Raw genomic sequence first — 27,376 nt, 5'->3', positions numbered from 1 at the left:
TATAGGGCCGCTACCAAGTCCCTCCTTCATGCCTCCTTTACATCCATACACACAACCAAACAACTGTGGCCTCATTCTGCTCCAGTGTGTGATTATACACTGCATTGAGGCTTTATAGAATCAAAAGAGGTGTGACGAGCATTACATGTAATACAACAGCGTCAGCCTCTGGTGTGACATAAAAAATATGCGTAGATGTGGCATTAATGTGTTAATAACAATCATTTAGAGACCCTGTGTCCTCATGTTAGGACATCACAGTTTAGGTTTACTTGACCTTATACTTCACTCTGCTTAACTAAGACCTGTTGTCCTCATTCATGTATTTATGATTAATAATGTTTGTAGTTTGATATGGCAACAAATTTGACCAATTTTAGCAACAATAACAAGCTGAGACACTGTTAATTAGGAAGTGCTCATTTGAGGACATTGGGACTTAATTGTCCTTGACAATGTTTTTTATACTTCTTGGGTTCTGCTGATTCCAAATAGCTAGGAGAAATTAAAAATGCATACCAAACCAAGGTTCGGGTCTCAGGGGGATATGGCGGCTGATCTTGTCCTCTGCTCGGAGGGTGTGGAGCTTCTGAGTTTTGTTGTTTTCCCAATTTGCGGACATTTACAGCAGCTGTTTTTCTTCTTTGAGTTAGCCCCTAACTGCTAACAGCTACTTTTTAATCTTCCGCATAACATGTCTTCAAAACGTCTCACCCGTGCTGCACACAATCCCGTTTTACAGGCTGTCCAGACACCTTTTCGGCGCTGTTACTACCTCCCGTGGCAGTTTTTAAACGTGAGACCACTCTGTCACTCCCTTCCACAACCGGACCTTATGTACCGAGTGGCGATGTGACATAACGGCGCGATATTCTCAGCAGTGTAAAAGGGGCTATTAATAGGTCCAGAACAACTACCCTGAGGAAGGATTATTTTATCATGATGTTTCCAAAGTCAAGAATGAACTTTGAAGCTCAAAACTGAACTTTTTAATGCCTTTTTAGTTTTTTTTTTTTTTCAGTTTGTTTTTTGTTTTTTTTTTCTGTGTCCCTTTCAAGGCTTTTTGAATCACCCTATGAAATCCTTTATAAACATAAGGTTAGCTTTCCTGGTGATGGCAGAAACAGAGAGGAAATAAAAAGAAGACACCACTAATGGAAATGACAAGTTGACCTACCAGTATGCTTTCCTTGTCGCTCAGGTTGTTGCAGACGGAGCTCTCCCAGCACACCGACCCAAACCCGGGGACACACACGTATGCCATCATCACCACTAGCAACCAACATAGATACACCATCTTCAGCCTGGGGTGGAGGACAGAAACACAAGTGAAACTGTGAGTTGAAAATAATTTATAGTGACAGTAGGGGGGCTCCCTTCAAAACACAGCGGACCCAACAGGCTCACGTAATCTCACCAAGATAGGAAGACATCACTACATTTTGTGAATAGGTGTCTTTTCATAATTTCACTTGCGTAACACTTCCTTTCTTACATAACTAAGCATGTTTCACTCGAGTCTGTCAGATAATTGGTTGATTTGTTGCTGTGTGTCACGGCTGAATTACATCTGTGAGCTAAATACCATTCATCAACATTCCTCCTCATGTATTGCATGTATTGTAACCTGTTGTAACAGATGGTCTCATTTATCGGCTGCATATGAATCTTGTTTAAAAGTGGTTGATAATGAAAGCCGTGGAAAACATGCCTATGTTCCCGAAAGAGGCTTGATTAAGATTTGGAGTTTTTATCCCTAAGGCACTGAAGAATTATAGCCATGGGATATGGTACGAAATAGGATTAGAGCAGTGTGCTTGTTTTGGGACAGCGGGGCAGGGTATTATATTTTATTTGCTCCAGATTTATATTTTATTTGATCTTTATTTAACAATATTGACTTTTAAAAAACAATAAAAAATTATAAAACAGTCATGTTACATAGTTACTCCATTATACCTCATCGTAGTGCGTGATGGTATATACAGCAGTCCTTGCAGAAGCTGATGGATGATGTCACAGCCTCTGTGTACTTATCCACTTCTTAGATGACCTCAAAACAGGTTTACAGAGCTTTAACTTCTGCCTGTATGAAGGAATCAGGTGGACGGTGCTGTGGTCAGAGTGGCCCAGTGCAGCGTGGGGGACGGCGTGATAGGCGTTGTTAACAGTTGTGTAACAGTGATCCAGGATATTCTTCTCTCTGGTCGGACATTTTATAAACTGTTTGTATTTGGGGAGTTCATGGGTGAGGTTACCTTTGTTAAAGTCGCTAAGGACAATAACTAAGGAGTCCGCTCCACACACAGTAGCTATCTGGTCGGCGAGCATGCGCTGTAGCCTACCTCCTGCACGTTGGCCTGAGGTGGGATGTAAACACCGACCAGAATGAATGAAGCAAACTTGCAGGGGGAGTAAAAAGGTTTGCAGTTGATGAAAAAAGATTACAGATCAGGAGAGCAGTGCTGCTGGATCACTGTCACGTCATTACACCAGCCACTGTTAGTACAAAACCAGATATCGCCATCTTTAGTTCGGTGTTACGATCCGCTCTGAAGAGTTGGAAGCCTGCCAGCTGCAGCGCAGAGTCCGGTATGGATCCACACAGCCACGTCTCCGTGAAACACAAAACTGCGGATGTAGAAAGTATCCGTTTTTCACCATCAGTAGCTGAAGTTCATCCAGTTTACTGGCCAGCGAACGCACGTTGGAGAGAAATATACCTGCATGGCAGCGGTGTGCGGTGTCCGCGTTGGCGGAGAGGCGCACAAGCGCACCGGCACGTTTCCCCCTCCTCCGGTGTTTCACTGCACGAGCAAAGGTGAGGGCACCTTTGGCCAAAAAGCCCAATAAATCCATTGAAGGCTCGAGAAAAGTGGGATAAAAATTCGCTGGAGTTGTTCCCCTGACAAAAAAAACCTTACAGCGTCACTGGCCCGAGCGGGCCTGTGACCTGTCAGTCAAGTTGCCCGACATACTTTTTGATTGGCCCAAGTAGTCTGAGTAGTATCACGATACCACGGCGAAAATGAGGCAGATGTGCCTTTTGTCATTTATAAAAAGATAAATCACTTTTCTATAATGCATCACTGATATTTCAAAGGAATAAATTACTCACTGACTTATTCATACTTCAAAAACAGCATCAATAAGTGATTAACATAGGGGGGATCAAAATAAAATAAATATATAAAATAAAAATCAACCAGCCTCCCTCCTCCCCTGACAAGTAAAGAACAGTCCCTCCATAAGTAAAGAACAGTCCCTAAAATGCGGTGAGGTTTGTGGGCCGTTACCTGACACAAAGAGAGAAATGTGAACGGCTCGTTTCTCCTCTGACACGCCACATACCTGTGTGCCGCCACGGCTCAGTTGTCCAGGTACTACTGGGCAGTCATGACACCAGTGAAAGAGGAAATTACGGGGGCGTGGGTGGCTTAGTGGATAGAGCAGGTGCCCCATGTACAAGGCTGTTGCCGCAGCGGCCCGGGTTCGACTCCAGCCTGTGGCCCTTTGCTGCATGTCACCCCCCCCCCCACACACACACACTTAACTTTACTATCAATTAAAGGCAAAACTGCCCAAAAAAAATCTTTAAAAAAAAAGAAAGAGGAAATTACTGGACTTGGAGTCGGACTTCTCTGTCGCTGGTAAGCCGTTATCTTGCGCCGCAGAGCACTATGAGCCTCCGCCATATTCCTGTCTGTGACCCCCACAACCACCAGGATTCGCCTTTCCTTTCTGCTGCTGGTTGAAACGTGATAATAGGGGCGCCCCAGCGCCCACTCCACTAACTTGATGTGGAAATGAGTGGTAGTCTAGAAAACTGGCGAGTTTTGTTGTGTTGTTTTTTTTTTTTTTAAATTTAATTTTTAATTAATATAAAGCATTTGTTGAACCAAAAAAACTCCTTTAAAGGTCACTTTAACTAATATTATAATAGTAATCATCTAATATATCGTCAATACCGTGAAACTGTTTTCTGAGATGGACTGTGAAAATCTCAGTGGACCTCATTCGCGAGTTCTTAAGATGACGTTTCCTCTTAAAACCCACAATCAATATGTTCTCACTCCAACCTCGTCACATATTGACATTTTGGTCATGGAGTTTCCACGTCCACATACGATGTGCAAGGTTCCCTGGGTGCATTGGTTGTTGACGTTCTGAGACACCGTGTCAAGTTGTGCCTGTTACATGCATTGTCTTCTTTCAAAATACACTTCTGTTTTCACAGGAAATGTACCGCTTATATACAGTCACTTTCAAAATAAACACTGTTAGCACAACACCACAAATTGATTTTTTTTTTCCTTCAACAACAATAAAATATGGTTGGGTTTGGAAAAAAGAGCAGGGTTTGGGTCTTGAATCTTATTGGATGCGAAAACTGCTCTCTCTGGTGAAAGTCGCCGCCTTAACATTCGTCCCTGCCGTGTTAACTATAATGGCAACTGGCCGCATATCATGCTGACATCAGAGGACGCCTTTTGTCGTTGGTTACTGACACCAGGCTCCACTTGTGCAGTTTTCAAGAAGGCTCAGATATCCACCACCAGTGTTTTCTTATTTTGGATCTGTTCTTAGGTAAGACCAGAATTAATGCAAATGCAAGAGCTGTATACCATAATAGGATGTATATAACAATAATATTTTTTAGAATTTTTTAAATTATTACTTTTAATACTTTACAAAAAGCATTACGTTCTTTTAGAATAACCACTATACGAACTGTTCAGCTCACATCACTTATATTATAGGAAATCATGCCATCTAATAATTAATGATTGATCAAGGCAGAATATATCAGTGGTGGGTTTGGCGGGTGGGACAAAAAGGGATGAAGCAGCATTCCAAATAAGTTATTATATTAGACTAAATTACAGGAACCTTGCATTAGTTTTCCTTAACCTTCTGGCCCCCCCCCCCCCCCCCCCAATACAATATATGAAAGCTGATTTGGGATTTACTCTTTGCAGAAGTTGGCCTACCTCCACCACAAAACTGTTTATTTTTTTTATGTTTGGATTTCGGTCCTCCACCCTCTTAAGACTTTCATTTGGGCATTCTTATCTCAACTTTTCTTTGTCTTTTTCAGTCGCTCTGCAGTCTCATGGAGATTTGCAGGGCGTTTACCAATGTTAATTAGAATCAACTGGCACGCGCTGTCAGCTTACAAGGACAATGGGATTCATTGATAAGAACACAGGTGCGAACAATTCTGCCATTTAAAGAACATGTTGTGAATCTGAAGTAGACTTTTCTTAAGAACAAATTTGAGAAACAACTGAGGAAGATATTGGCGAATGAGGCTCAGTGTTAACAACAGTATCAACTGTGAAGCATTTTAGGGCAGTGGTTCCCAACTGGTTGGTGGCAGTCCAAAATTGGGTCGCAGGTCCATTCTGAATGGACCGCAATTGACTACTGACCATTTCAGGTTTGTAAAAAACACACTTTATTTTGAAGTACAATGGATTTCTGGCACAAGACTTTTATTTTGAAATGCTGTTTCCTGCTGTAGAGTGAGTGACTAACAGACAGCTACTTGACAGAGACAACAAACTAGCTCTACGACATGGCCAAATGCAAGTATGACACTGAATATTAAACTGTATGGACCTTGAACTGATGACTGAGGAGAAATCTGGACCCTGTGGCTGGGAACCACTGCTGTAGGGTATGTCATCACAATGTTTGGTTTCCTAGACCTAAAGTACGTAACTTAACTTGCCCAAACCTAACCTCTGTAATTTTACTCTAAATATGTAACTTGAAGTTAAGTATGCAACATCATTTGTGGGGCGCTAATGAATAGGATATCGTACAAACTATTGTATGATACGTTGCTTCTGTATGAGTCTAAAAGGGTTGCAACGGTATGAGATCCTGCACAGTACAATAATCATCTCAGGCAGTATCATGGTTTCACTGTATCAACTATTATCATCTTTATCAGTTGCAATGATCTTTAAAGAAATGTTTTTTCTTTTGGTTCAACAAATGGTCTGTATTAACTGACACTTGAAACCAACTCTAGAGTCTATACATTGTTTTTTTAGGAAAATCCTGCACAGCCTTTAACATCTGGGCAATAGAACCAAAATGTCGGATTTGAAAGACAGTAGACATGGATCGTAGTAGTACTAGGGGCTGATCAAAGCTCTCTTTCTAATGTGTATTGTTTACTCTCCAACCACCATGTCAGAGCTGTTAAACAGAGCATTTTCTACTGCTGCTGTCACAATGTCTGTCTCAGTTGTTTTTTATTGGCTGCGACCAGCAGCTCTACCGGTGGTCGTTCCAGCAATGTTACCCCACTTTTTGGCAGCCACAGTTTTACCCTAGGAGGCTGAAATTTCGCAAGTAAATGAAGTGTGTGTAGGTTTGTGGGAGTGCTCTATACAAAAAGGCACATAACTTCTGAAGACATTAAAGCAACATGATCAAGCTTTATAGAACACACATACAAACACACAGACAGACATACACGCACACAATCTTGCCACGTTGTCTTTCATAACTCATGATCAGCTTGAGGTAGGGAGGCATCTCTGGACTTGTGACAAGCGTTTGCGTGAAGTTGTGCGTGTGTGAATGCATGAACACATTAACGCATGCAATTTTACTTTGTTTCAGTTTCAGTCCCTGACTCTTGCCACGCTTCTGCATTTACATTCTCTGTCCATCATCAGATGACCACAGACTCTTGCAACTGTCCCTGTCACCTGACTCTTATTTCCACCTATTCACCTGTTTTCATTCATTCATCTTCTAACCACTTCATCCTCTTGAGGGTCGCAGGGGGGCTGGAGCCTATCCCAGCTGACATCGGGCGAGAGGCAGGGTACACCCTGGACAGGTCGCCAGACTATCGCAGGGCTGACACATAGAGACAAACAACCATTCACGCTCACATTCACACCTATGGAGTTACCAATTAACCTAGTCCCCAATCTGCATGTCTTTGGACTGTGGGAGGAAGCCGGAGTGCCCGGAGAGAACCCACGCTGACACGGGGAGAACATGCAAACTCCGCACAGAGGGGCTCCCACGCCCGGGATCGAACCGGCAACCCTCTTGCTGTGAGGCGAGAGTGCTAACCACCACACCACCGTGCCGCCCTCACCTGTTTTCACTTTACCTCATTAGCCCTGCAGTGTATAACCCAGCCCCTCTGGGACATTGTGAACACAACAATTAAAATGTCAGCCGATCCCCATGAATTCGGTGAGATCTTGCAATTAGTCCAATCACCGCAACTTTTCCGCAAATTTGACCAATCATCGAAGTTTCCCGGGAGCCACCTTCTTGTTTCTGGTTATGAAGATGCAATGTGAATGTCTTACATTTATCAACTGAAATTACTGCTGAAGACCGTGTCAGCCAGTTCCCGACGTTCTGCATTAAAGCAGGGATAAACTGATTTGACAGCATGCAAAATTTTGGTGGAACACAAACGAAAGTCATTGACTGAAAAGAACTTTCCACCGCAAAGTACACATGGAGAATGGCTGCAACGTGCAACTGACAAGATGAATCATGACAGATACTGCATTAAATCAACTCATGTCAAGTCAAATCAACTTTTCTACCGCAAAGTACATATGGAGAATGGCTGCAGCGTGTGACTGAAAAGGTAAATCATGACAGATGCTGCATCAAATCAAATCAAGTTTATCATATTGCACGTTTAAAAACAACCAGAGTTAATCAAAGTGCTTTACAAGTTACAGAGAATGGCACACAAATAGAAGTTAAAATTTAAATTACAGTAACAACAATTCATGGCAGTCGACGTTACAAAGCAATATTACATACAATATATGCCGATCAGCCAAAACATTAAAACAACTGACAGGTGAAGTGAATAATATTAATCATCTCTCACGCATGACCCACCCAAACACCGCTGTGGACCAAGCAAACCCCCTCATGGCAACTTCACTCCCCAGTGGCAGTAGCCCTCACCCCAGCAGAACAATGTGTCATGCCACACTGCAAATGGCCCAAGGAACTTGACAAAGAGCTTAAGGACCTTGACCTTGACCTGGCCTCTAAATTCCCCAGATCCAAATCTGATTGAGCATCCTTGCAACCCACAGATCGGCCGTGAAGACCCTGGTGCCAGACACCACGGGCCATCCCCAGACTCCCTATGTCCATACCTTGACATGTTAGAGCTATGTCCACTCTGTAGAGGCCCCACCGTGGATGAGCAGTACGTCTGGGGGTATTGGCACGTCCCACAGATGCTCAGTTGTATATGGGGAACTGGTGAATTCGGAGGCCAGGTCAATGGGTGAAGCTCTTTGTCACATTCCTCAGGCCATTCCTGAGGAGTTTTGCGGTATGGCATGACGCATTGCCCTGCTTGATCTGCAACAGTGTTTGGGTGGGTGGAGTGTGTCAAGTAACATCCATATACCACGACCCAAGAATAATAATTGAAGATAATCAATAGCCATGTTTCCATCAGCCTGTTTCAATGCGCATCTAGAAGTATCACATCGGAAAATTATGATGGAAACGCCAAAATTCGAATTAAAATCCCCTGATTTGCACAAACTAGAATACAGTCGCTTTAGCCGGGTTTTGGTTGAGGCCACTGAAAACATGTACTGTATGTCTTAAGATTTGTCTTGACAGTGTCATTTGAGGGGGAATGATTGATTGAAAACAGAGGTCTATATTAAGTGAGATATATTAAAAATGCGTGGTCAGTTGTAATGAGTGACAGAGGCGTGCTTGCCTGTTTGTGTGAAAAACTGTGTGTTTATAAAAGTTTATAATGTATCACACCAAAAAAGCAACATTTTTCCAATTATCACTTGCTCCTAGGGATGGAAATCGAGGCCTGTTTCCAGTATAGAATTGGGTCCATATTTTCAGATCCACTGGAATTGTATGCAAGTTTATCATCTCCTTTTATTGATGCTGACATGTTTTTCTGACAGTTGGCCTTTAAAAAAAACTGATGCGTCTGGAACGTAGCAACAAGAAGGAGTCATGGCAGAGAAAAATAAACAGTCCAAAGCGTGACTTCATTTCATGAAGAAAGATGTCAACAGCAGCTTGTAATATCTTTAAAATCATAATTCCAACTACGGGTCAAAACACCAGTAATATGCAGAAAAAACTGTCTATGCAACATGGGCTTAACTTTCAGGAATGCCACGTGTTTGACAGTATTTGTGAGTGCCACTGCTTCCCAACAGTGCGGTACAGAGGAAATGAAATGTTGCAAAGTCACAACAATGTCGATACTGGATGAATCAGTAAAATGTTCACTAAAAACGTACACTGATCAGCCAAAACATTAAAACCACTGGTGGGTGAAGTGAATAACATTTGACCATCTTGTTACAGTGCAGTCTTCTGCTGGGAAACCTTTGGTCCTGGCATTCATGTGGATGCTACGTGACATGCTCCACCCACCCAAACCCCGTTGCAGACAAAATAAACCACTTCATGGAAACGGCACTTATTGATGGCAGTTGCCCTCCAGCAAGACAATGCACCATGCCACATCACAAAAACTGCTCAGGCATGTCCCAAGGAATAGGACAAAGGGCTCAAGGCGCCGACCTGACCTCCAAATACCCCAGATCCCAATCTGATTGAATATATGGAATATTTGAGGGACTTGCTGGTACCCCAGAGGTACCCCCGATCCATGGTGGGTCCTCCTTGGACCGGACTTCGCTCTGACCTGTTAAGACATAAACACAGGACCTCTGGAGGGTGTCCCTTGGTGTCTGGCACCAGGGCGGTAGCTTTAGATCTTTTAAGTCCTGTGGGTTGTGAGGTGGGGTACCAGCACGTCCCACAGATGTTTGAGGCCACGTTGATGCCATGAGCTCTTTGTCACGTTCCTCGGACCATTCCTGAGCATAATTTGTGGTGTGGCACCCATGGCGCATTGTCCTGGTGAGTCGCCACAGCTGCTGGGGAATGCCGTTGCCATAATGGGGGGGGTACCTGGTCTGCACTGGTGTTTAAGTGGGTGGAGCGTGTCAGGTGGCAACCACACGAATGTCAGAACCCAAGATTTCCCAAGAGAACATTACATTGTAACAAGATAATCAATGTTGTTCACTTCATCTGTCAATAGTTGTTATGTTTTGGCTGATCAGTGTATATCAGTTTTTTCTGCCACAAAAGGCAATCCTGCAATACAGCACCCACTCATAGTGACCACAGGATTACTTTTTAATTACCTCTCCGATTAACATTTACCACAAATCACGATCTTTCTCTAAACTTAACCAAAGTGCGTCAGCTGCTGAAACCTAAGGCCAGCACATTCTGACTCTGACTTCATCACATATCACCGCTTAGTCATGGGCTCTCCACATCAACATATGACATGCAAGGTAGCCTGGGGGTGTCTATTGTTGATGTTTTTCCTTTAAAGGCGCTGTACGTAAGAATGTGGCCAAAAGAGTTACTGCACTCAAATTCAAACCTGTGTAGGCCTACTTTTTTTCACATAAAAGCAAGAGAATTGATAAAGAAGTGGACCAATGAGCAGAATCAATACTGACGCTGGGCCTACGACACCACTTATCAGCCACCTACAATGCAGTTTTGGGATCCCTTCCCAGACGACTACACAAGCGCTCACGCCTGGTCTTGTTTAACACTAACAATGCATATCATAATCATTTGGGTCAACGACCCACATGTGAACTTAATGACCCTGAAACTAGGAGCTCACATGTGACCCCAATGACTCTGTTAGGGTTCACACTCACATAGAGTTTATAGCCAAGAAGCTTCTTGGATGAGAGGCGAAACGTCTTCAAGAAATGCAAGCGAGTCCAGTTGCCTACGATATATAGCACCATGACCTGGATGACTGAGAATCCTACCGACAATACTGACACTGGTATCATTACTCTTTTGGGCTTTTTAACTTTGTTATAGCACAGATGGACGATGAGAGGAAAGGGGGAAGGAGAAGAGGAATGACACGTAGCAAAGAGCCACAGGTTGGAATAAAACCCGGGCCACTGCGAGGACTACATGGGACGTATATGCTACCAGGCGTACTAGAGGACGCCCTGGTGTCACTTAACTTTTATCTTGCAAATAAAACAACCGTTCATTGCAATTACTTGGAAAAGCTGCCATGAAATTAGACATTTTAGGCCACAAAAATCCCAATAAAACCTGCAAAGTCCCTGAGGGGCCAATAACCAGTCAACTCATGTCAACTCATTTTCTGCCAGATTGTAAAAACTGTGTTGTGACGCCTGCTCTCCAGCAAGTTCAACCTGTACTTGCCTGCACCTTCTCTTCTTCCCCATCCCTGTTCACTTGTGGATTTTCTGTTGCTGCTGTTTGGACTTGCTACCCGTGATCTTCCAATAAATCACTGAACTATTGCTTTTTTCCCGGACTATATTTAGCTCCTTCACTTGTTGCCTCGTGCACAGCTGCTGCTTTACATTAAGATCATTCTTCCTTATGGTAAAACATGGGGGGGGTTACTGAGAAGCAGCCACACACATTGTACTGTATTTGTCACTGTGGTTTTAGGATAACTACGATCATTCATCAAACATCAAACATGCATCTGCAAAAGAAATTTCCAGCATGTTTCTGTTAGTGAGTAGCCAAAAAAAAAGGAAAAAAGCCACTGAGCTGTTGTCTGGAAAACTACTCAGGATTGTCAGTGGCATGAAATCAAATCAGTAGTCATGGCGTGACGGGAAAAAGAAGATTGACTGTCTCCTTTATTGAAACAATGTGAGTTTGTTTGGCTGCATTTCAGACGAAGCAGCTAGTCTGGGATCTTAAGGATCATAACTTTAACCCAAACATGCAAATTCAAAATCAAATCCAGGCTGACCTGCTTGTGGACGAAGTGGAAGTACTGCAGTGCTGAAAAACTTTGATGTCAGTAGTGATATCCGTTCCTTTTGTTGCTCTTAGTTCAAAAATTTAAAGCAGTGGAATATTCGGTAAACAGGACACACTCTTCCACTTATTATGTGCAGTGTGGACTGTGTATTATCATTCTAGTAACAAACACACCCTACTATATTCATCATCCACACTAGCAACCTGTTTTTGGCTTTGTATATGTTGTATATATTGGGCTGCACCTTTTTTGCACTCCAGCACTTTTATTGATGCACCGTCTATCATGTCATTTTTTGTCTTTTTATATTTGCACTCTTCAATATTTGTAATACAACTGCTCAACAACAACTTCCCTTGGGATAAATAAAGTTCTGTCTTATCTCAGTTTATCACATTAAATCTGAAATAACTGGGGCTTAGTTTAGACATCATGCCGAAGGATGTTGCAGGGATTTTTTCTTTCTGATCAAGGGAAAGTCCCAAGGCAAATATTACTGACGCTGGGTGGGGGCTGGCTATTTTGAAAGGTCACATAAAAGTTTCAGCCTCTGTTCCACACTGCAGTGATTTCCATACAGTCCCCAAACTGTTCATATAGTTTTTCCAAGTACTTGGGAAGTTAATGTAATAGCACTGCTGGAGATGAAGAACCATAAACAACAAACAAATATAACCATCCTTTTATTGCTGCTCAAGGGCACATATGGCTTTATTTCCTCGTATATACTGCAATATTTAGTGCTAGAAAGCATGATTCACATAGATGAGAGGCTCATGCTCCAAACCTGTCTCCTAGAGATTACATTTAAATACCACTAATGTGAAACAGTAAATACTTTTTGAGGGAAATTTCATGCCAAGCAAATAGTTTCTATTAACAAAATGAGGAAATGTTGCAAATTAACGTATGTGGCAAGTCACAACCATGTTGATACTGGACAAATTTCATTTGTTTTCAGCCACAATAGGCAATCATGCAATACATTACCCTCTCACTGGGACTACAGGATTATTTTATTATCATCTTTTTAATCAACATTTACCCCAAATCACGATCTTTCTCAAACCTTAACCAAAGTGTGTCAGCTGCTGAAACTGAAGGCCAACACATTCTCACTCTTACCTCTTCACATATCATCGCTTGATTATAGGCTTTCCATGTTGACATATGACATACACGGTAGCCAGCGGGTGTCTGTTGTTGATGTTGTGGGCCACTGTGTCAATTTCAGCCTGTTACATGCATTATGTCTTTTCAAAAGACACCTCTGTTTTCACAGGAAAGGTACTGTTTACATACATTCGCTGGTACAATACCTCAAATTGATGCTTGTTGCCTTCAACAACAAACACGTCGTTAGATTCAGCCAACACAGACATGGGTAGGTTTATGGAAGAAAAGCACATGTTTGGGTTTAGGAAAACAGAACAGGGTTTGGCTTTACATTTATATGAGAAGCGAACACCAGCCTCCTGGGTGAAAGTCAATGGTTGTTAGACCCCTTCTTCCACCTTACTCGGACTTTTCGCACTCTTATATTGTTGTCTAGCTACATTTTCCCCTGATGACGTCAAAGGACGGCTTTTTATGTCAGGGTCTGATGTGAAGGTCACTGCCCAAGCACTGGTATTCCCAACACTTTCTCACGTCGACTTTGTCACATATTGACTTTTTGGTCATGGGTTTTCCACATCCGCATATGACATGTAAGGTACCCTGGATGCGTTGGTTGTTGACGTTCTGGGACACTAGGTCAAGTTCTCTTCTTTCAAGATACACTTCCGTTTCCCTTGGAAATTCAACGGTTATATACAGTCTCTTTCAAAATAAACGCACTACATTGGTACAACACCGCATATTGACATTTTTTTCCCTTCAACAACTAACACACGTGGCTTTTTTTTAGGAAAAAAAGAACAGGGTTTGGCTTTATGTGAACACGCTCTCTTGGGTGAAGGTCAGTGTTTGTTGGACCCATCCATCACCCCTTCCAGCCGCCCCATTTGGACTTTTGCCAACCTAGCTTTCATCCTTGTCGCACCGCATTTCCCCCTGATTTGCTGTTAAACTATAATGGCAACCGGCCACATATCCTGCCGATGTTATAGGACACCTTTTTTCATTGGTTTCTTATGCTGCAAGTCACTGCCCAAGTGCTGTATTTCAACGACTAGACTGAGCTACTAAGGCAGGAAGCTTGACACGAACCGGAAGTTCTGGTGCCAAGGTCCTGCACTTCATATGCCTGCCTTCCTCCCCAAATCTTATGCAGTACATAAATGTAGTGTTTTGATACCTGAAAGAAATGCTGTCTCCTAACATAATCCAGGCAATGATTACATTGCCACAACATAATTACAAGAGCGGTTAAGTAACATACAAAGGTGACAGGGTTGGCTCATAACAGCACGAGATGTAAACATGAATGGTGTCCTGCTTGGGTGAGCTGTAATGTTAGCTAGCTCTGTGGTGCTAAGTGAGCTAGCAGTAGATGCATGTTACCTTCTGCGCGGTGATACAGTTGGCGGGTGTAGTTCGGCAGAAAGAAAACCGCTCCTACATGAAACTGCTAACAGAAAGGTCTGTGGATTATGTTGAGTAACCAGGGGTCTTATTTATAAACAATGCGTGGGATCCATACTAAAAATTTATGTACAAACAAAAGCAAAAAATGGCGTGAACCAAAAAATATTCCACCTCACCATCTGCGTCGCCTATTTCCTGTCTCCAGAATGTTGTAAGCATGGGTCAAAGCTTCTCCCATCAAGTCTGTTTTTATAGATCGCAACTTTTGCGTAGGAAGTAGCGTACGCCTCTTTCAGGCCTCGTTTTGTGCATACGTGTAACGGAGTTAAGAAGTTGGTGATGCCACATACCATTACAAGCTCTTTCTGTCATTATGGAAGGTGCACTGATTTTAATCTATTGTTAACCTGCGTCGTTATCATGTCATATACAGTCTTATTTTGTTGTTTGTTCTGATGTATTAGTTACCACAGATTTTTTTTTTTTTAATGGGAGCTGGCTGTGGAGGCTGATTTTCTTGTTTTCTATTCACCAGTGCCGAAAATAAATGCGGGTCCAAGCTGAAAAGTGACTGAGAGTTGGTCATCATTTAATCTACACAATGCAAAAGTACTAACCGGCTATAAATGAGACCCCAGGTCATGATTTCTGGAAAGAGATGCTGGAATTTTTCTAATGTAGCACCACAAGCCGAGTGCCATCTAGTTCCATTACATTCAAGAGAAGGCAGACGTCTCTATGGTTTATATCTCCAACACTCGGCAACTCACACCAAAAAAATCTATACTGATGAATAAGCACTACAGGTAAGAGGGAAAATATGTATTTTTCATTTTGAGGTGTACTGTCCCTTTAAAGTCGCTTTGTGAGATAAGGGGCTAGCAAACGTTACCTTTTGTGCCTGTTCAAGGATAATGATCAATGCACATATACAAATGCTGTACATGCAAGGACACAGAGGTATTGTAGGAGGCTGCATTCATATGGACACACACACACACACACACACACACACACACACACACAAATGCAATATAGGCTATTCATTCTCAAGTGGTGGACAAATTCTTTCAATAGATGACATTACTGGATGATTTCCCTTATGACGCATCCTCACCAGGCAAATGCCTTCCTTTATCTCTCTGCTGTTTATGATCAGTTCTCTTCCTGTTGTCTCTCTCTGAACCATTTAATCAGAAATATGGAGTTTATTTTGTAGATGTCAGTTAACAGAAAAAAAAACCCTTTAAGATTAAGCACTGGCCAATTGATGCCTGTCCATCCTACTTTTAATGTCTTTTCTTGTCTTGGTGCAGTGAGTTTATTTTCTTTCCCTTGTAGGGGAAATTACATCTTGTTGTTTCTCTCTCCCTTCTCTATTATGCTGTGACTCCTTGGTGGGCCATCGTCTTTGTAACTCTGGCAGAGACTCTCCACTCTTCCTACAGTATGACTCACTCAGCTGAGCTCTGCTCTCCACAGACATACTCTGATAAAAGAAGCCCGAGAGCTGCGATCAAAATAGATGTAAACCTTACGTGTTATAAATGTATGGAGTTATTTAAGGGGTCTGTAAGTTAGATTTGTATTTGTGGAGGCTTGTGTTAATGGAAAGCAGTTCAAATGTTGCCTGAGACAACTGGGAATGTTCTTTAAAAAGCTGAGGTGTTACTATGAAATTTAAATCCACTTTAATTATAATTTACAGAGCAAATGCGGCTGTACATGTCGGTGTCATAAAATCCATAATTAATCAGTGAGTGAATCGATGCAATGGTACTTATTTGTTCAGAAAAACAAAAAGCTAACAACAGTCAGACACATGCAAAAACAAGATTCAACAAACAAGTTTTTTTTTTTTTTTACCTTTTCCAACAGTGTCCTTTTCTTCTAGTCTTGTGCTTCTCCCTGCGTTTGTCCACAAATCTCCCAGAGTGGCGACTCCTAACTGTCTCTCCTTCTCCTCTGCTTTCTCTCTGCTCTGTGATGAGGCGCTCAGTAGGAGAGGGTCTGCTGTTGCTTCCTTCGAGGAGGAAAGCTCTTTTTATAGACGCAAGAAGTGTGGTGTCTCAAGGCCTCGGGGTGCGATCGAGCTAAGGGGTCTCCTGCTCCTTTCTGGATGGGGAGGAGTGTGTATTTGTGTGTATGGTAAAGGCCACCCACACGCTCCTTTTTTTTTTTTTAATCAATGGTGCGGCTCACGTCACCACCACAACAGGTGAAGCATTAGTGTACGAGTTAACTTGCTGCCCTCCTCCTTCTGCTTCTTCCTCCTGGTTGGTTTGCAATTATAGCATGTCGCTTTATATACACTAATAAAAGCAACAGCAGGTCAATAGTGGATTCGTGCCAATGGCGCCTCTAACCCCCCGAAGGTCAGCTTTAAACATTGAAGGGTTCAAATAAATATTTCAGCCATTCTTGTGCTATCCCTGTGAGGAAACTTTATTAGGAATACCTGACTCATTAGTTAAGTCATCAATAGGCCTAATATATACCTCAAATGGAAGGGCTGCACGCGCGCGCACGCACACACACACACACACACACACACACGTTGCGTCATAAAAGGAAAGGCTTCTTTCATGTGTTAAATGCCCTACACATACAGCTGTCTGTTTGCTATGGGCGTATAGATTTTATCAAAGGGATATTATGCAAGGGTGAACCACGCAGAATAACTGGAGGAAAGGAGGAGACAACATGCCTGTTACAAGAGACACAGATTAATCACTTTCCTTTCAAAATACTATTTTGAGCATTTTTATTTTGCAGTGTCCTAGAAATAAGTTCACTCATCCGGTCTTCGCTATGCTGAAGGACAAAGTGACTTAATGAGGAATAAGACTCAGTTTTGTAAGTTTGTTAAAAGCTGGTTTGGTATCTTCCAGTTAAATGTTGAGATGGCAACAGGTGCCCGTTCGCGTCCTGCAAACCTGTACACTAGCGCAAAGCAACAACAGTTACCATGTAAAGCAATCAAGCTGATTAAAACGCATGAATAGAAGTGGAAAACAAATCGTGAGTCATGCTGTGACTATTCACAGTCTTCTGTTCTATCAATGCTGTCACTAATAGATAGTACATTAATATCTTATACCATGGGCGTAGGTTTTGTTTTCAACATATGAATCAGGGGGGTTGGGGTCCTCCCCCAGGAAATTTTGAATATCAAACACTGCATTCTTCTGAATTTTTTGCATCAGTTTTGACCTTTTCTGCATCATTTTATGGTGGAAGTGTCTTTACAAGGTCCAGTGTGTATGATTTAGATGGATATAGTGACAGAAATTGAATGTAATATAATAATTACGGTTTCTTTAGTGTATAATCACCTGAAAATAAGAGTTGCTGTGTTTCTAATATCCTAGAATGAGCCATTCATATTTACAAAGGGAGTAGGTCCTAGTCCATAGCGATTGCCATGTTGCACCACCATGTTTCTACAGCAGCCCAGAATGGACAAACCAAAAACTGGCTCCAGATAGGGCCATTCACATTTTCATGTTTTCCCATTGGCGACTGTAATAAGCGATGAGCAGCATTGAAAAACCCCAGATTTTTTTAATGTGAAACTACTTCATTATGTGTTTATACTTGTTTTGGAGATGTAGAGATCACTACATAATTGACCTTTCACAATGGTCCGACAATCTCTCGGAGTAAGCACGGAGCCCAGCATGTGTATACATTCAGTAGGCTATATCTTCAGTAGCTAGCTAGCTAACCCTACACTTTTAAGGGTTTGTGTTTGGTTTTGGAACAGGGAAGAAACATATATCTTTTTCCAACCTCTCCAGGTAACAAGTATCATTAATACACGACGTGCCCCAGGCACAACATTTTGCTCCAGATCCACAAAACCAGCCTGAAACGACTGCAATAGAGTCAATGGAGCACAGCTGTGTTGTTGTCAGACCCTGGACTGAGCTGGCCCATTGCTACGTTATGATTGGCCAGTCTGCGTCCTGGGGCGGGACTTAGCGAAGGGTCAGTTCAGTTATCAGGGGAAAAAAGGTGAGCCCACATTAGCAGGTGCTGGGCTAGTGGCATGTCTGCAACATGCCGAACAGCGTAGGACAGGGTGTCAAACATACGGCCCTGGGGCCAGCACTGGGTCACCAAAGGATCTAATCGGGCCCACTGGATGACTTTGCACACCTAATAGTGATACAAAGTAGCCTGGAAATCCAGACCCAAATCTAGAAAGATTTAGGGTCTGGCTATGAGTAATGCAAATGGCACAACTCGAGGGGCGGCACCAAGCATGCATTTGATTCCTTCTTGCAAAGGAAAGATTCGAGCGCCGTCTTCTGTTCCTCTTTTAGAGAAAAAGCCAAGTCTAACTTGTTCATTGTAGCGGCCAAAGCCATTTCAAACAACTGATGTTCATCCGTAGCCATCTCGCAATGTTTACTGACTGATTCTGGACTTTGTCGTTGCAGCGCTGTTGTCATCTGTTTAGCTCGCCTCTCAGATACACCGATGTGGTTGGTGCAGCTCGGCTCCAACGGCATGGGTAATGAGCATCATTAGTGATTGCCAGAGTGACTTGCTGAGCAAATTCAAATTGTGCTCTCGCAAGAACTCTGGATTTCCAGGGTAGATACAAAGAGCAAACTATTCTCAATCAGCAGCTTCAGTAAAAAGAATCTGTATCAGACCTCTATCTTTAAACAATATTGGTGGGACCCTGTTGCTAAGCCAAAACTTTTTATTTGTAAGTGGTTTGTAAGGCAGGGGATAACTTCACCTGCTTCCTGTATGCTTCTGCTTTAGTTTGGTGTGGAAGGAGAGGAAAAGCATAGAAAAATGTACATGTAATGACTTTGAGTAGTAGAATGACTGAATCTGGGAAAACAGACATATTGTTGAAATTTATCATCCTGAAGATATTACAGGCTGCGTCATCTGTTTTGTAGATGCAAGTGATTTTAAAATGTACGTCTTTGATCCAAAAACAAGGAAACATTTGAGGGTGTTTGTCATTTATCGGACATTATGCAATAGTTGTACTGGTCTGGCCCACCTGCATTGGACTGTCTGTGGTCCATTAACCTGAATGAGTTTGACACCCCTGGCGTAGAAGTTACAGGCTACCAGTCATCGCACCAGTCATTTAGAACTGAAGAAGCTTCTTGGATGAGAGGCGAAACGTCTTCAAGAAACGCAAGCAAGTCCAGTTGCCTATGATATAGCACTTACGATTAACTGCACGTTGTGGCGACGCAGACCTACTGTCTATTTTTGTAAGCTGAAACTATTTCCCTCAGAGGAAACAAAGCTTTTATTTACTTTTATTTCAGAGATAAGAAACAAATTGTGAAGATGATAAAGACTCCACTGTCACGACCGAACAAGGACTTGAACCCAAATGCATGACTCGAGAGGCAAAGTACAAAATCAAAGTTTATTTAACATAAAATGAAAATCACTCTCGAAAGAGGAAAAACCTACACTAAATCTAAGAACAAAAAATGATCTTGGAAATAAATGCTAGACTAAGAAACAAACAGAAAATCACTCTACTGAGGCCGAACTATCACTATGAAAAACAAACAGAAAATCAACATGAACAAAGTATCAAAAGAACAAGACCTGACAATGGCAATGGCAAAATGGCATGGATATGACGCTGGTTCTCTGACACGAAGGACAAGACGAACTGGCACAGGACAAAGGGAGACACAGACAATATATACACACAGGGTAAGGGCACAGGTGGAAACAATCAGGGGCGAGGAAGACAATCAGACCAGCAGGAAAACACACAGGGGAAGGAGCATGTTGCCTGAAACGAGAGGAGAGTTAACTTTCAAATTAAAACAGGAAATCACGAGACAACATAGACACAAGACAAACTGATTAAATTAACAACATTTCTTGGTTATGACATCCACAAAAATTGCATTTTAAGTCTTGTGTGTGATTTATCCTGGCTTCATATGAGCAGAGGAAATTTTCACTCATCGCTAGGCTAATTTATACAATGTAAAATGCCATCAGCTTGTGCTAATAACGTTAGCATGATGTATTCATTTGGAAAACGTCTTTAGTATAAGACGGTTGTTTTGTCGGTGAATCTTGTGAGTTGTAATGGAGCCAAATTTTGTACCGTTACATTTGTTAAATGTTGCTGTTGTCCCTGGTTTTATATGAGAATAGGAAAAGATCGCTAGCTACTAGGCTAATTTATGCAATGTAAAATGCCATAGGCTTGTGCTACAAACATTAGCATGTTGCACTTGTGGGGAAAATGTGTCCAGATAAGGACAAGTGTTTGTCTGTGAATGCTCCAAGTTATAGTGAAGCTGATTTGTGTACTTGTGTTTAAAATTTTTGTAATTAAGCCACATTTGATATGTGTTTAATGTGCGTTTTGAATCAGTTAAACTTTACAGCACTTCACAGAAACTCTGCCTTGGTTTGGAGGTGTATCTGCAGAGTGACACACACAGTATAAATGCTCACAATGGCGTAGGCGATGTACATAGGGTCTGCCACAAGTTACGGGCTTGCTAGCCTTAGTTGATGAGGTTTCACGAGCTAGGTTTAGCATAGCAGCGTAACACAGAGGCTGATGTAATGGCTGATACAGAAGGAACAGAAAATGATTAAAAAATTAGTACTTTAAAGATCTTTAGATAAATTACAATTTAGGTTTATGAAATTATTTTTTTTATTATTATTTTTTATTTAAAATCCAGGTCATTTTATCATGGCTCCTGTGCTTGCTTACATGTGTTCCTCTTTTCTTGTCAAATCCTAAAACCACTGAATCATGAGATAGCGCCGTGGCGAGAACTTGCTTATTTTAAAATGACAGCAGGGTTAAGTGAGAAAATAAATGTCTTTAGGGATGAAGCTATGAACGAGATGCCTTGTTCACAGCATTCCATCTGTTGCGTATCATAAGGCAGTTTATCAACTGGAAATAGGACACAAGGTCTTTTCACTTTGCTGAACAAGGGAACACAGACGGTTTTTCAAGGCTTCAGTGCACTACAGTGAGACCTTGCAGAAATACATTGCTGTACTAATGAGAACAAAGGGTGTTTTTCCCTAAAGGGCTGGGGCAAAGATGAATGTATGAAGACATAGTGTTTATTCTCAATGTCTCAACTGTTATCTCATTTACAAGTGTAAAAAAAATGTTTCACAGATGACAGTCCTCCTGTGGTAGACAGTATAATAAACACTTTATGTTCCCCTTAAAGAGGGAGTTTACAATCTTAGAAAACTGTTCCCTCCTTGTGTGACCTATCACACTGTTATGAATCACCCTGTTCCCCCGCCTTTCCAATAAAAACAGAAAAGCCTCTACTTACCTAACTGGTATCCCGTCGCTTGACTCTTCAGTCCCTCGCTGTGTGATTTCTTAGTCCACCCTCATGTTCATTTCAGAGGAGGTTTGCAGGTTGATTTAACTTTTATGACGTCTTATTGTTGTGCATTTTTTTAAAAATGGAACACAAGTTTTCGGTCTGTCTTTCACTGTATTATGTTTACGCGAGTAATGTTAAATATCAAGATAGATTTAAACAGTTCAATTTATATCTACAGCTCCACATTTTTTGAATATTTACGAATATCATCCACGTACATTTTCAAATGAAAAAGTCAAGTGTGTTGAATTTAGGTCAATTTCGTGGCATCTACCAGTGAGAATTGCAGATTGCAACCAGCTGAAACTGCTCACATGGCCAGTGTTCATTGTTCAAAAGGTTTTTACCAGATGCCGAATTATCCACAGAGGTCTCTCCCTCTCCGAAAGAAACAGACCCAGTGGTTAAAATTAAAAAAAAAAAAAACACTGAATAAGCTCTTTCATGTTACAAATCAGTGTTTCTCCAGTGCCGTTTGGCACATTCAGACAGGCCACTAGCTCGGCACCCACAGTGTGTGCTCACCTTTGTTCTCTGGTAGCTTACTGTGTGCTGACGTTATTTCCGATCCAAACATTTAAGAGGTTTTCACCAGGAGATGAATTATCCACAGAGGTGTCTTCCACTCCAAAACACCAGACCTGCTGTTTTAAATGGGTAAAACACTGAATAAAGCAGTTTCACATTAAAAATCACTGTTTTTACGTTTGGTCTGTCAGAGACAAGCTGCTAGCCTAGCACCTGCTAATGTGTGCTCTCTGATAACTTAAGATCCAGACGTTCAGGAGGCTTTTACAGGGAGACAAATTATTCGCAGAGGTCTCTTACTCTCCAAATCAAACAGAAAAACGTATGTACATAAAAAAAAACTAAAAATGGCATGCACCAAAAATAATCAACAATTTCTAAAATCGGGCTTCCACCTCACCATCTGCATCACCAATTTCCCATCTCCAAAATGTTCGCAAACATGAGTTGTGATTTTATAGCTCACAACTTTTGCATGAGAAGTGGCGTACGCCTCTTTCAGGCCACGTTTTGTGCCTATGCAATGCTTACAAATCAAATCCCAGGTGATTTAAAGCAGTAAAACCCTGAATCAAGCAGCTGCTTTAGAAAATCTGTGTTTTTCCAATGCTCTCGTTGCAGAGGGGCTGCTGACTATGGTGCCCATTGTGAAAACTTGAGTGTCCCAATGTAGTGTCTAGTGTTTGGTTTGTCTTTTTGGAGCTACTGTAGAAACATGGCGGTGAAACATGGTGATCTCCGGGGACGAGGCCCCGCCCCCTATGTAGATATAATGGGCTCATTCTAAGGTAACGAAAACACAACGATTCTTATTTTCAGGTGATTATACACTAAAGAAAACATACTTATTATATTCTGTTCTGCTCCTAAAACCTGCACATTGGACCTTTAAGATGGTACAAAATGTACAGCTGTAAGCCCACATTAAGAAAAAACGATGAGAAATGCATTATGAATATTCAAGAGCACGATGTTAGTAAAGTAATGATGGTTAAAATGATAATGAGAAATAAGTTTTAAGACCCGTACAGTCTGAAGACGAACTTGTTCTCTCTTCTCCCTGCAGCAACAAGGCGCCAAAGCCTCGATAGCTTTAACCCACTTAACCCCGCAGGTGGTGTTTGTTCTGCTCCTGCTTGTAAATTTGAGTCATTACTGGATATGAATGCAAAAACAAAAAGAGCATGCTCGCTGAGCCACCTCTTCGATGGATAAATAAAGGTTGAAAACAAATGGAGATGATGCATTCCAACAGCACTTAGGAGTGTAATTCATCCCCCTGTTGATGTCCCTCACTTCCACTGCTTAATAATAATGCAACCCCCGGACAAGGCTGTGCAGGGTGTGTGAATCACTGCCTAATAAAGACTCTGCCATTTAACCAACTGCCATCTATGCAAGTATTATCATCCCATCAATCTGCAGCGGTTCTAGAGACCAAGACAGCAAAAATCTCTTCTTTCTATGGCTTGTTTGTAGCACTGAACAGCAGGAGACATCTTGATGCTCCAACAATTTAAATATTGAGACAGCATTGCACTCAATGTGCTAAAAATAATTTAAAATTTAAATTAATAAGTGTTAGCTAATGTACTAATTTAATTGATACTGTATATTTGAATATCAAAGTGTTTTATTGAACATAGTTTTTTATTTTTATTATTTTTATTATTTATTTATTTATCCTCATTTTTAATGCTGATTATTCATCAATTTCTTTTTTTTTGCATTTAGAACTGGAGCTCAGTATGCAGGTGGTGATTACATACACAAACAATCAGCATCACTTTGTCATCACAAAAACAGAACAAAACAAAACAAAAACAGCAGACAAAAGCTGAACAATGTCCCTCACACAACACAGGGACAAAGAGTCAAACAATAGAGGTTTCATATCGGCATAACAATATCAAGCTCAACTGCAAAGTTGACAAAGTAAAAGAATCTCTTTTATCTAAATTATTTATATTCTTGTATTTATGTTATTCACTTTTGATACCTTTTGTTTCATTGTTAAAATGTCATTCAGACTTTTTGTCTGTGATCGACTTTTTGTGGCAGATATAACCAACATTACATTTGTTTGGGCATAGCCTGTATAATGTATAATACACAATGTATTTAGTTATTTAGTGTAATGACAATGCGTTATGCTCACTCCGAGGACTTACACAGACTTATATTCCTTTTGCGAATGTCGGGTAAGGTGGTACTCATAACCTTTCTTCAAGGTTTGCAGGTCTGTGACTGTATCATAAACTGAATTGTTCTCATACTTGCCTATGTGTGTTACTGGAGAATTCCACTAGAGGGCACACCAGAGAACTCAGACCATATTTTTTTCTTTATTTTTTTCTTTCTTTATTTTTTTTTTCATCTTAGCTCTTTAGAAACTACCGTTGTATTATTTGGTGCTACGGATGCTTCATATGCAGGCCTTATGTTATTTGTCTTATTTACATGACAGCATGTCATTTCTGTCTCTACATGGTCACACGTTTACAATTCTCCTCTGCTCTCTGTTCAGGCATTGTCACATAAGTAACAAATTACAGCACTTGAATAGGCCATAGCACAACACAGCAGCAGTTCAAGTGGGCTGAACCCAAGCAAAATTTTTGATTTGTTATCCGATATTTGTCAATGTGCAGCGGCATTGAAACATTCCAGGTTATTGCAGACTTTGTCTATTTGCTTGTCCTCCAAACTTTTTGCCATTGTTGTCGCTGCCAATACGCCTACCAAACCTGTCTCACATCACCATTAGGGGTGTAACGGTACACAAAAATCTTGGTTCGGTACGTACCTCGGTACACAAGTCATGGTTCGTTTTTTTTTTTCTGTATAGTAATGAAAAAAATAGACAATTATTAAATATCTTTTACTTATTGGTAACCTTATTAAAACATACCACCACAGCAGTTAACTCTTTTTACACAATTTTTGAATGAAACAAATATATATAAAATCCTGCTTTTTCACATTGTTTGAATGAAAATAGAAATATAAAAGTGAAAAATAAAATCCTGCTGTTTTTTAACACATTTTTTGAATGAAAAATATAAATATACATTTCTGCTTTAACAGTTTTACTCAATTAAAATAAAAAGTATAGTGCAGCTGGTCAGCTTTAAAGCCTGCTCAGATTCAGTTTTACTAGGAACTTACTTGGCTTTCCTACTTTGTTAAAGTGCAGTAAACAAAACATGCTTATATCTAAAGTGCAGCTTGAACAATTTTACTCAACTCCAATGGCGTTGATTATTCCTTTAGCGCGATGGTCAGGGAAACGCTCTTTCTTTTTAAACAACGACGACATCGTAGTTTGCACCAGATTGCTTTTTCTAGTCGTGCCAGTTAACGTTCAAACTCGGGTGGTGTCGCTTTAGATGTGTTAGCATGTTAGACGTGTTTCCAAGTACATACCCGACCGCTGTTCTGCAGTGTCGGCACACTGCTTTTGTCTTGTCCACTTGTTTATTTCCATCTTCATATTTTACCCTGAAACCAAAGTGTTCCCAAACAAAGGACTTAAGGTTTGCGGGTGGGTCTTCAGGTTTGTCAGGCTCATTTGCCATGTTGTCAAAATGCGAGAATGCGCTGCACAAAGTGAAAGCGGAGATTTACGGTCGGACTCGGTCCGTCACTCAATTATGTCCGTCGGGGAACTAGATATTTTAAATGGTTCGGCTCGCAGAAACGGAATTAAAATAAAACAAAATAAAATAAAATAATATCCTGCGCCCAATAGTTCGATACAGGGTCGTGCCGAACCGAACGTCGCGTACCGAACGGTTCGACACAAATACATGTGCCCTAATCACCATGCTTCCCCTACCGGTCATGTGTGTTTCGCATTGTGCGCACATGTGGTGTTATATCTGAGGTTGGCGCAAGCAACGCAGGATTTATGAGGCTGCCATCATGTGCACATAAACCTTAAATAAAAGCAAGCATACTAAACATAATTTTAAAAGCAGTACTTTTGTTTTTGCCCCCATTTTTCACAGGTTTAAGAAAAAGATCTAAGACTTTTTATGCACTCAATAGAAATATATCTCTCGAATTCTGGTCGCAACTTTGTGAAAATCTGCTTTAATGTGCCCTTTTCCTTTGCCAAGATAATCCATCCACCTGACAGGTGTGACATAGATGCTGACACTGCTAACACAGATTAAATAAATTTGTGACCATATTTCAAGAGAAATCTATTGAGTGCATAAAAAAATGTCTTTTGTCATTTTTCACATCTTCAACATGTGGAAAGTGGGAGCTAAAAGAAAAGTGCTGCATTTAGATTTGTGTTCAGTGTATGTCTGCAGCTTAACCCTAACCTTGACCAACCGGCAACACTCTTCAGCATCAGGGGGAAACGCGGCAGGACAAGAACGAAAGTTAGGTTGGCAAAGTCCAGTTAGTAGTAGGAGTAGTAGGAGGGTTGGTGGATGGGTCCAACGAACACCGATTGTCATGCGGGAGAGCGGTGTTCACATCCCATAAAATTAAAACCCTGTTCTTTTTTCCCAAACCTAGCCATGTATTTTTGTTGAGGGAAAATAAGGTCAATTTGTGTTGTTGTACTGATGTAGTGCATTTATTTCAAAAGAGACTGTATATAAACGGTAAATTTCCTGTGAAAACAGAAGTGTATTTTGAAAGAAGAAGGCAGAACTTGACACAGCATCCCAGAACGTCAACAACCAACTCACCCAGGGTACCTTGCATGTCGTATCTGGACATGGAAAGTCCGTGACCAAACATGGATACTTAACACGAGAGTGAGAACGTGTTGCCTTAAACTAGGTCCTCACCCTAAAATTGAATGAAATACAGCATGGGTATTGATGATATTTTTGCCATATCAGCACCATTTGATATTCACAGGTGTACCAATAGGTTTGTTTGTGTTAATAGCAGTGGGTTGATTGAGGTCACACAATCTCATTTCACACATGAGAACATCCTCTTGTCCCTCAGACATCACGTATCCACTTGGACACATTCTGGAGAGCAGACTGACTCTCATATGACCAGTGCTTCTTAAAAAGATCACTTAAAACACTGA

The 27,376-nt window shown here is 41.3% G+C and overlaps 1 protein-coding gene across 2 annotated transcripts in view; it reads right to left on the bottom strand.

The window, feature by feature from the left end:
- Positions 1-25,871, bottom strand: part of LOC125896834 (pro-opiomelanocortin-like) — a 29,480-nt gene extending 3,609 nt beyond the window's left edge. Inside the window, exons 1-2 of one of the 2 annotated variants that reach the window (XM_049589717.1) lie at positions 25,738-25,871; positions 1,178-1,304 (exon numbers count right to left, since the gene is read on the bottom strand). In XM_049589717.1, the coding sequence (XP_049445674.1) occupies positions 1,178-1,297 (120 nt within the window). In that variant the 5' untranslated portion in view covers positions 1,298-1,304; positions 25,738-25,871. Of the gene's footprint in view, positions 1-1,177; positions 1,305-16,264; positions 16,579-25,737 lie in introns of those variants that run through there. The other variant, XM_049589715.1, reaches the window with a different exon arrangement.
- Positions 25,872-27,376: the final 1,505 nt, after the last annotated feature.

The sequence above is a fragment of the Epinephelus fuscoguttatus genome, linkage group LG11 (genome assembly GCF_011397635.1).
Source record: "Epinephelus fuscoguttatus linkage group LG11, E.fuscoguttatus.final_Chr_v1".
Lineage (NCBI taxonomy): Eukaryota > Metazoa > Chordata > Actinopteri > Perciformes > Serranidae > Epinephelus > Epinephelus fuscoguttatus.
Note: the sequence above shows the minus strand (reverse complement) of the source record. Positions and strands in the feature narration are given on the sequence as shown.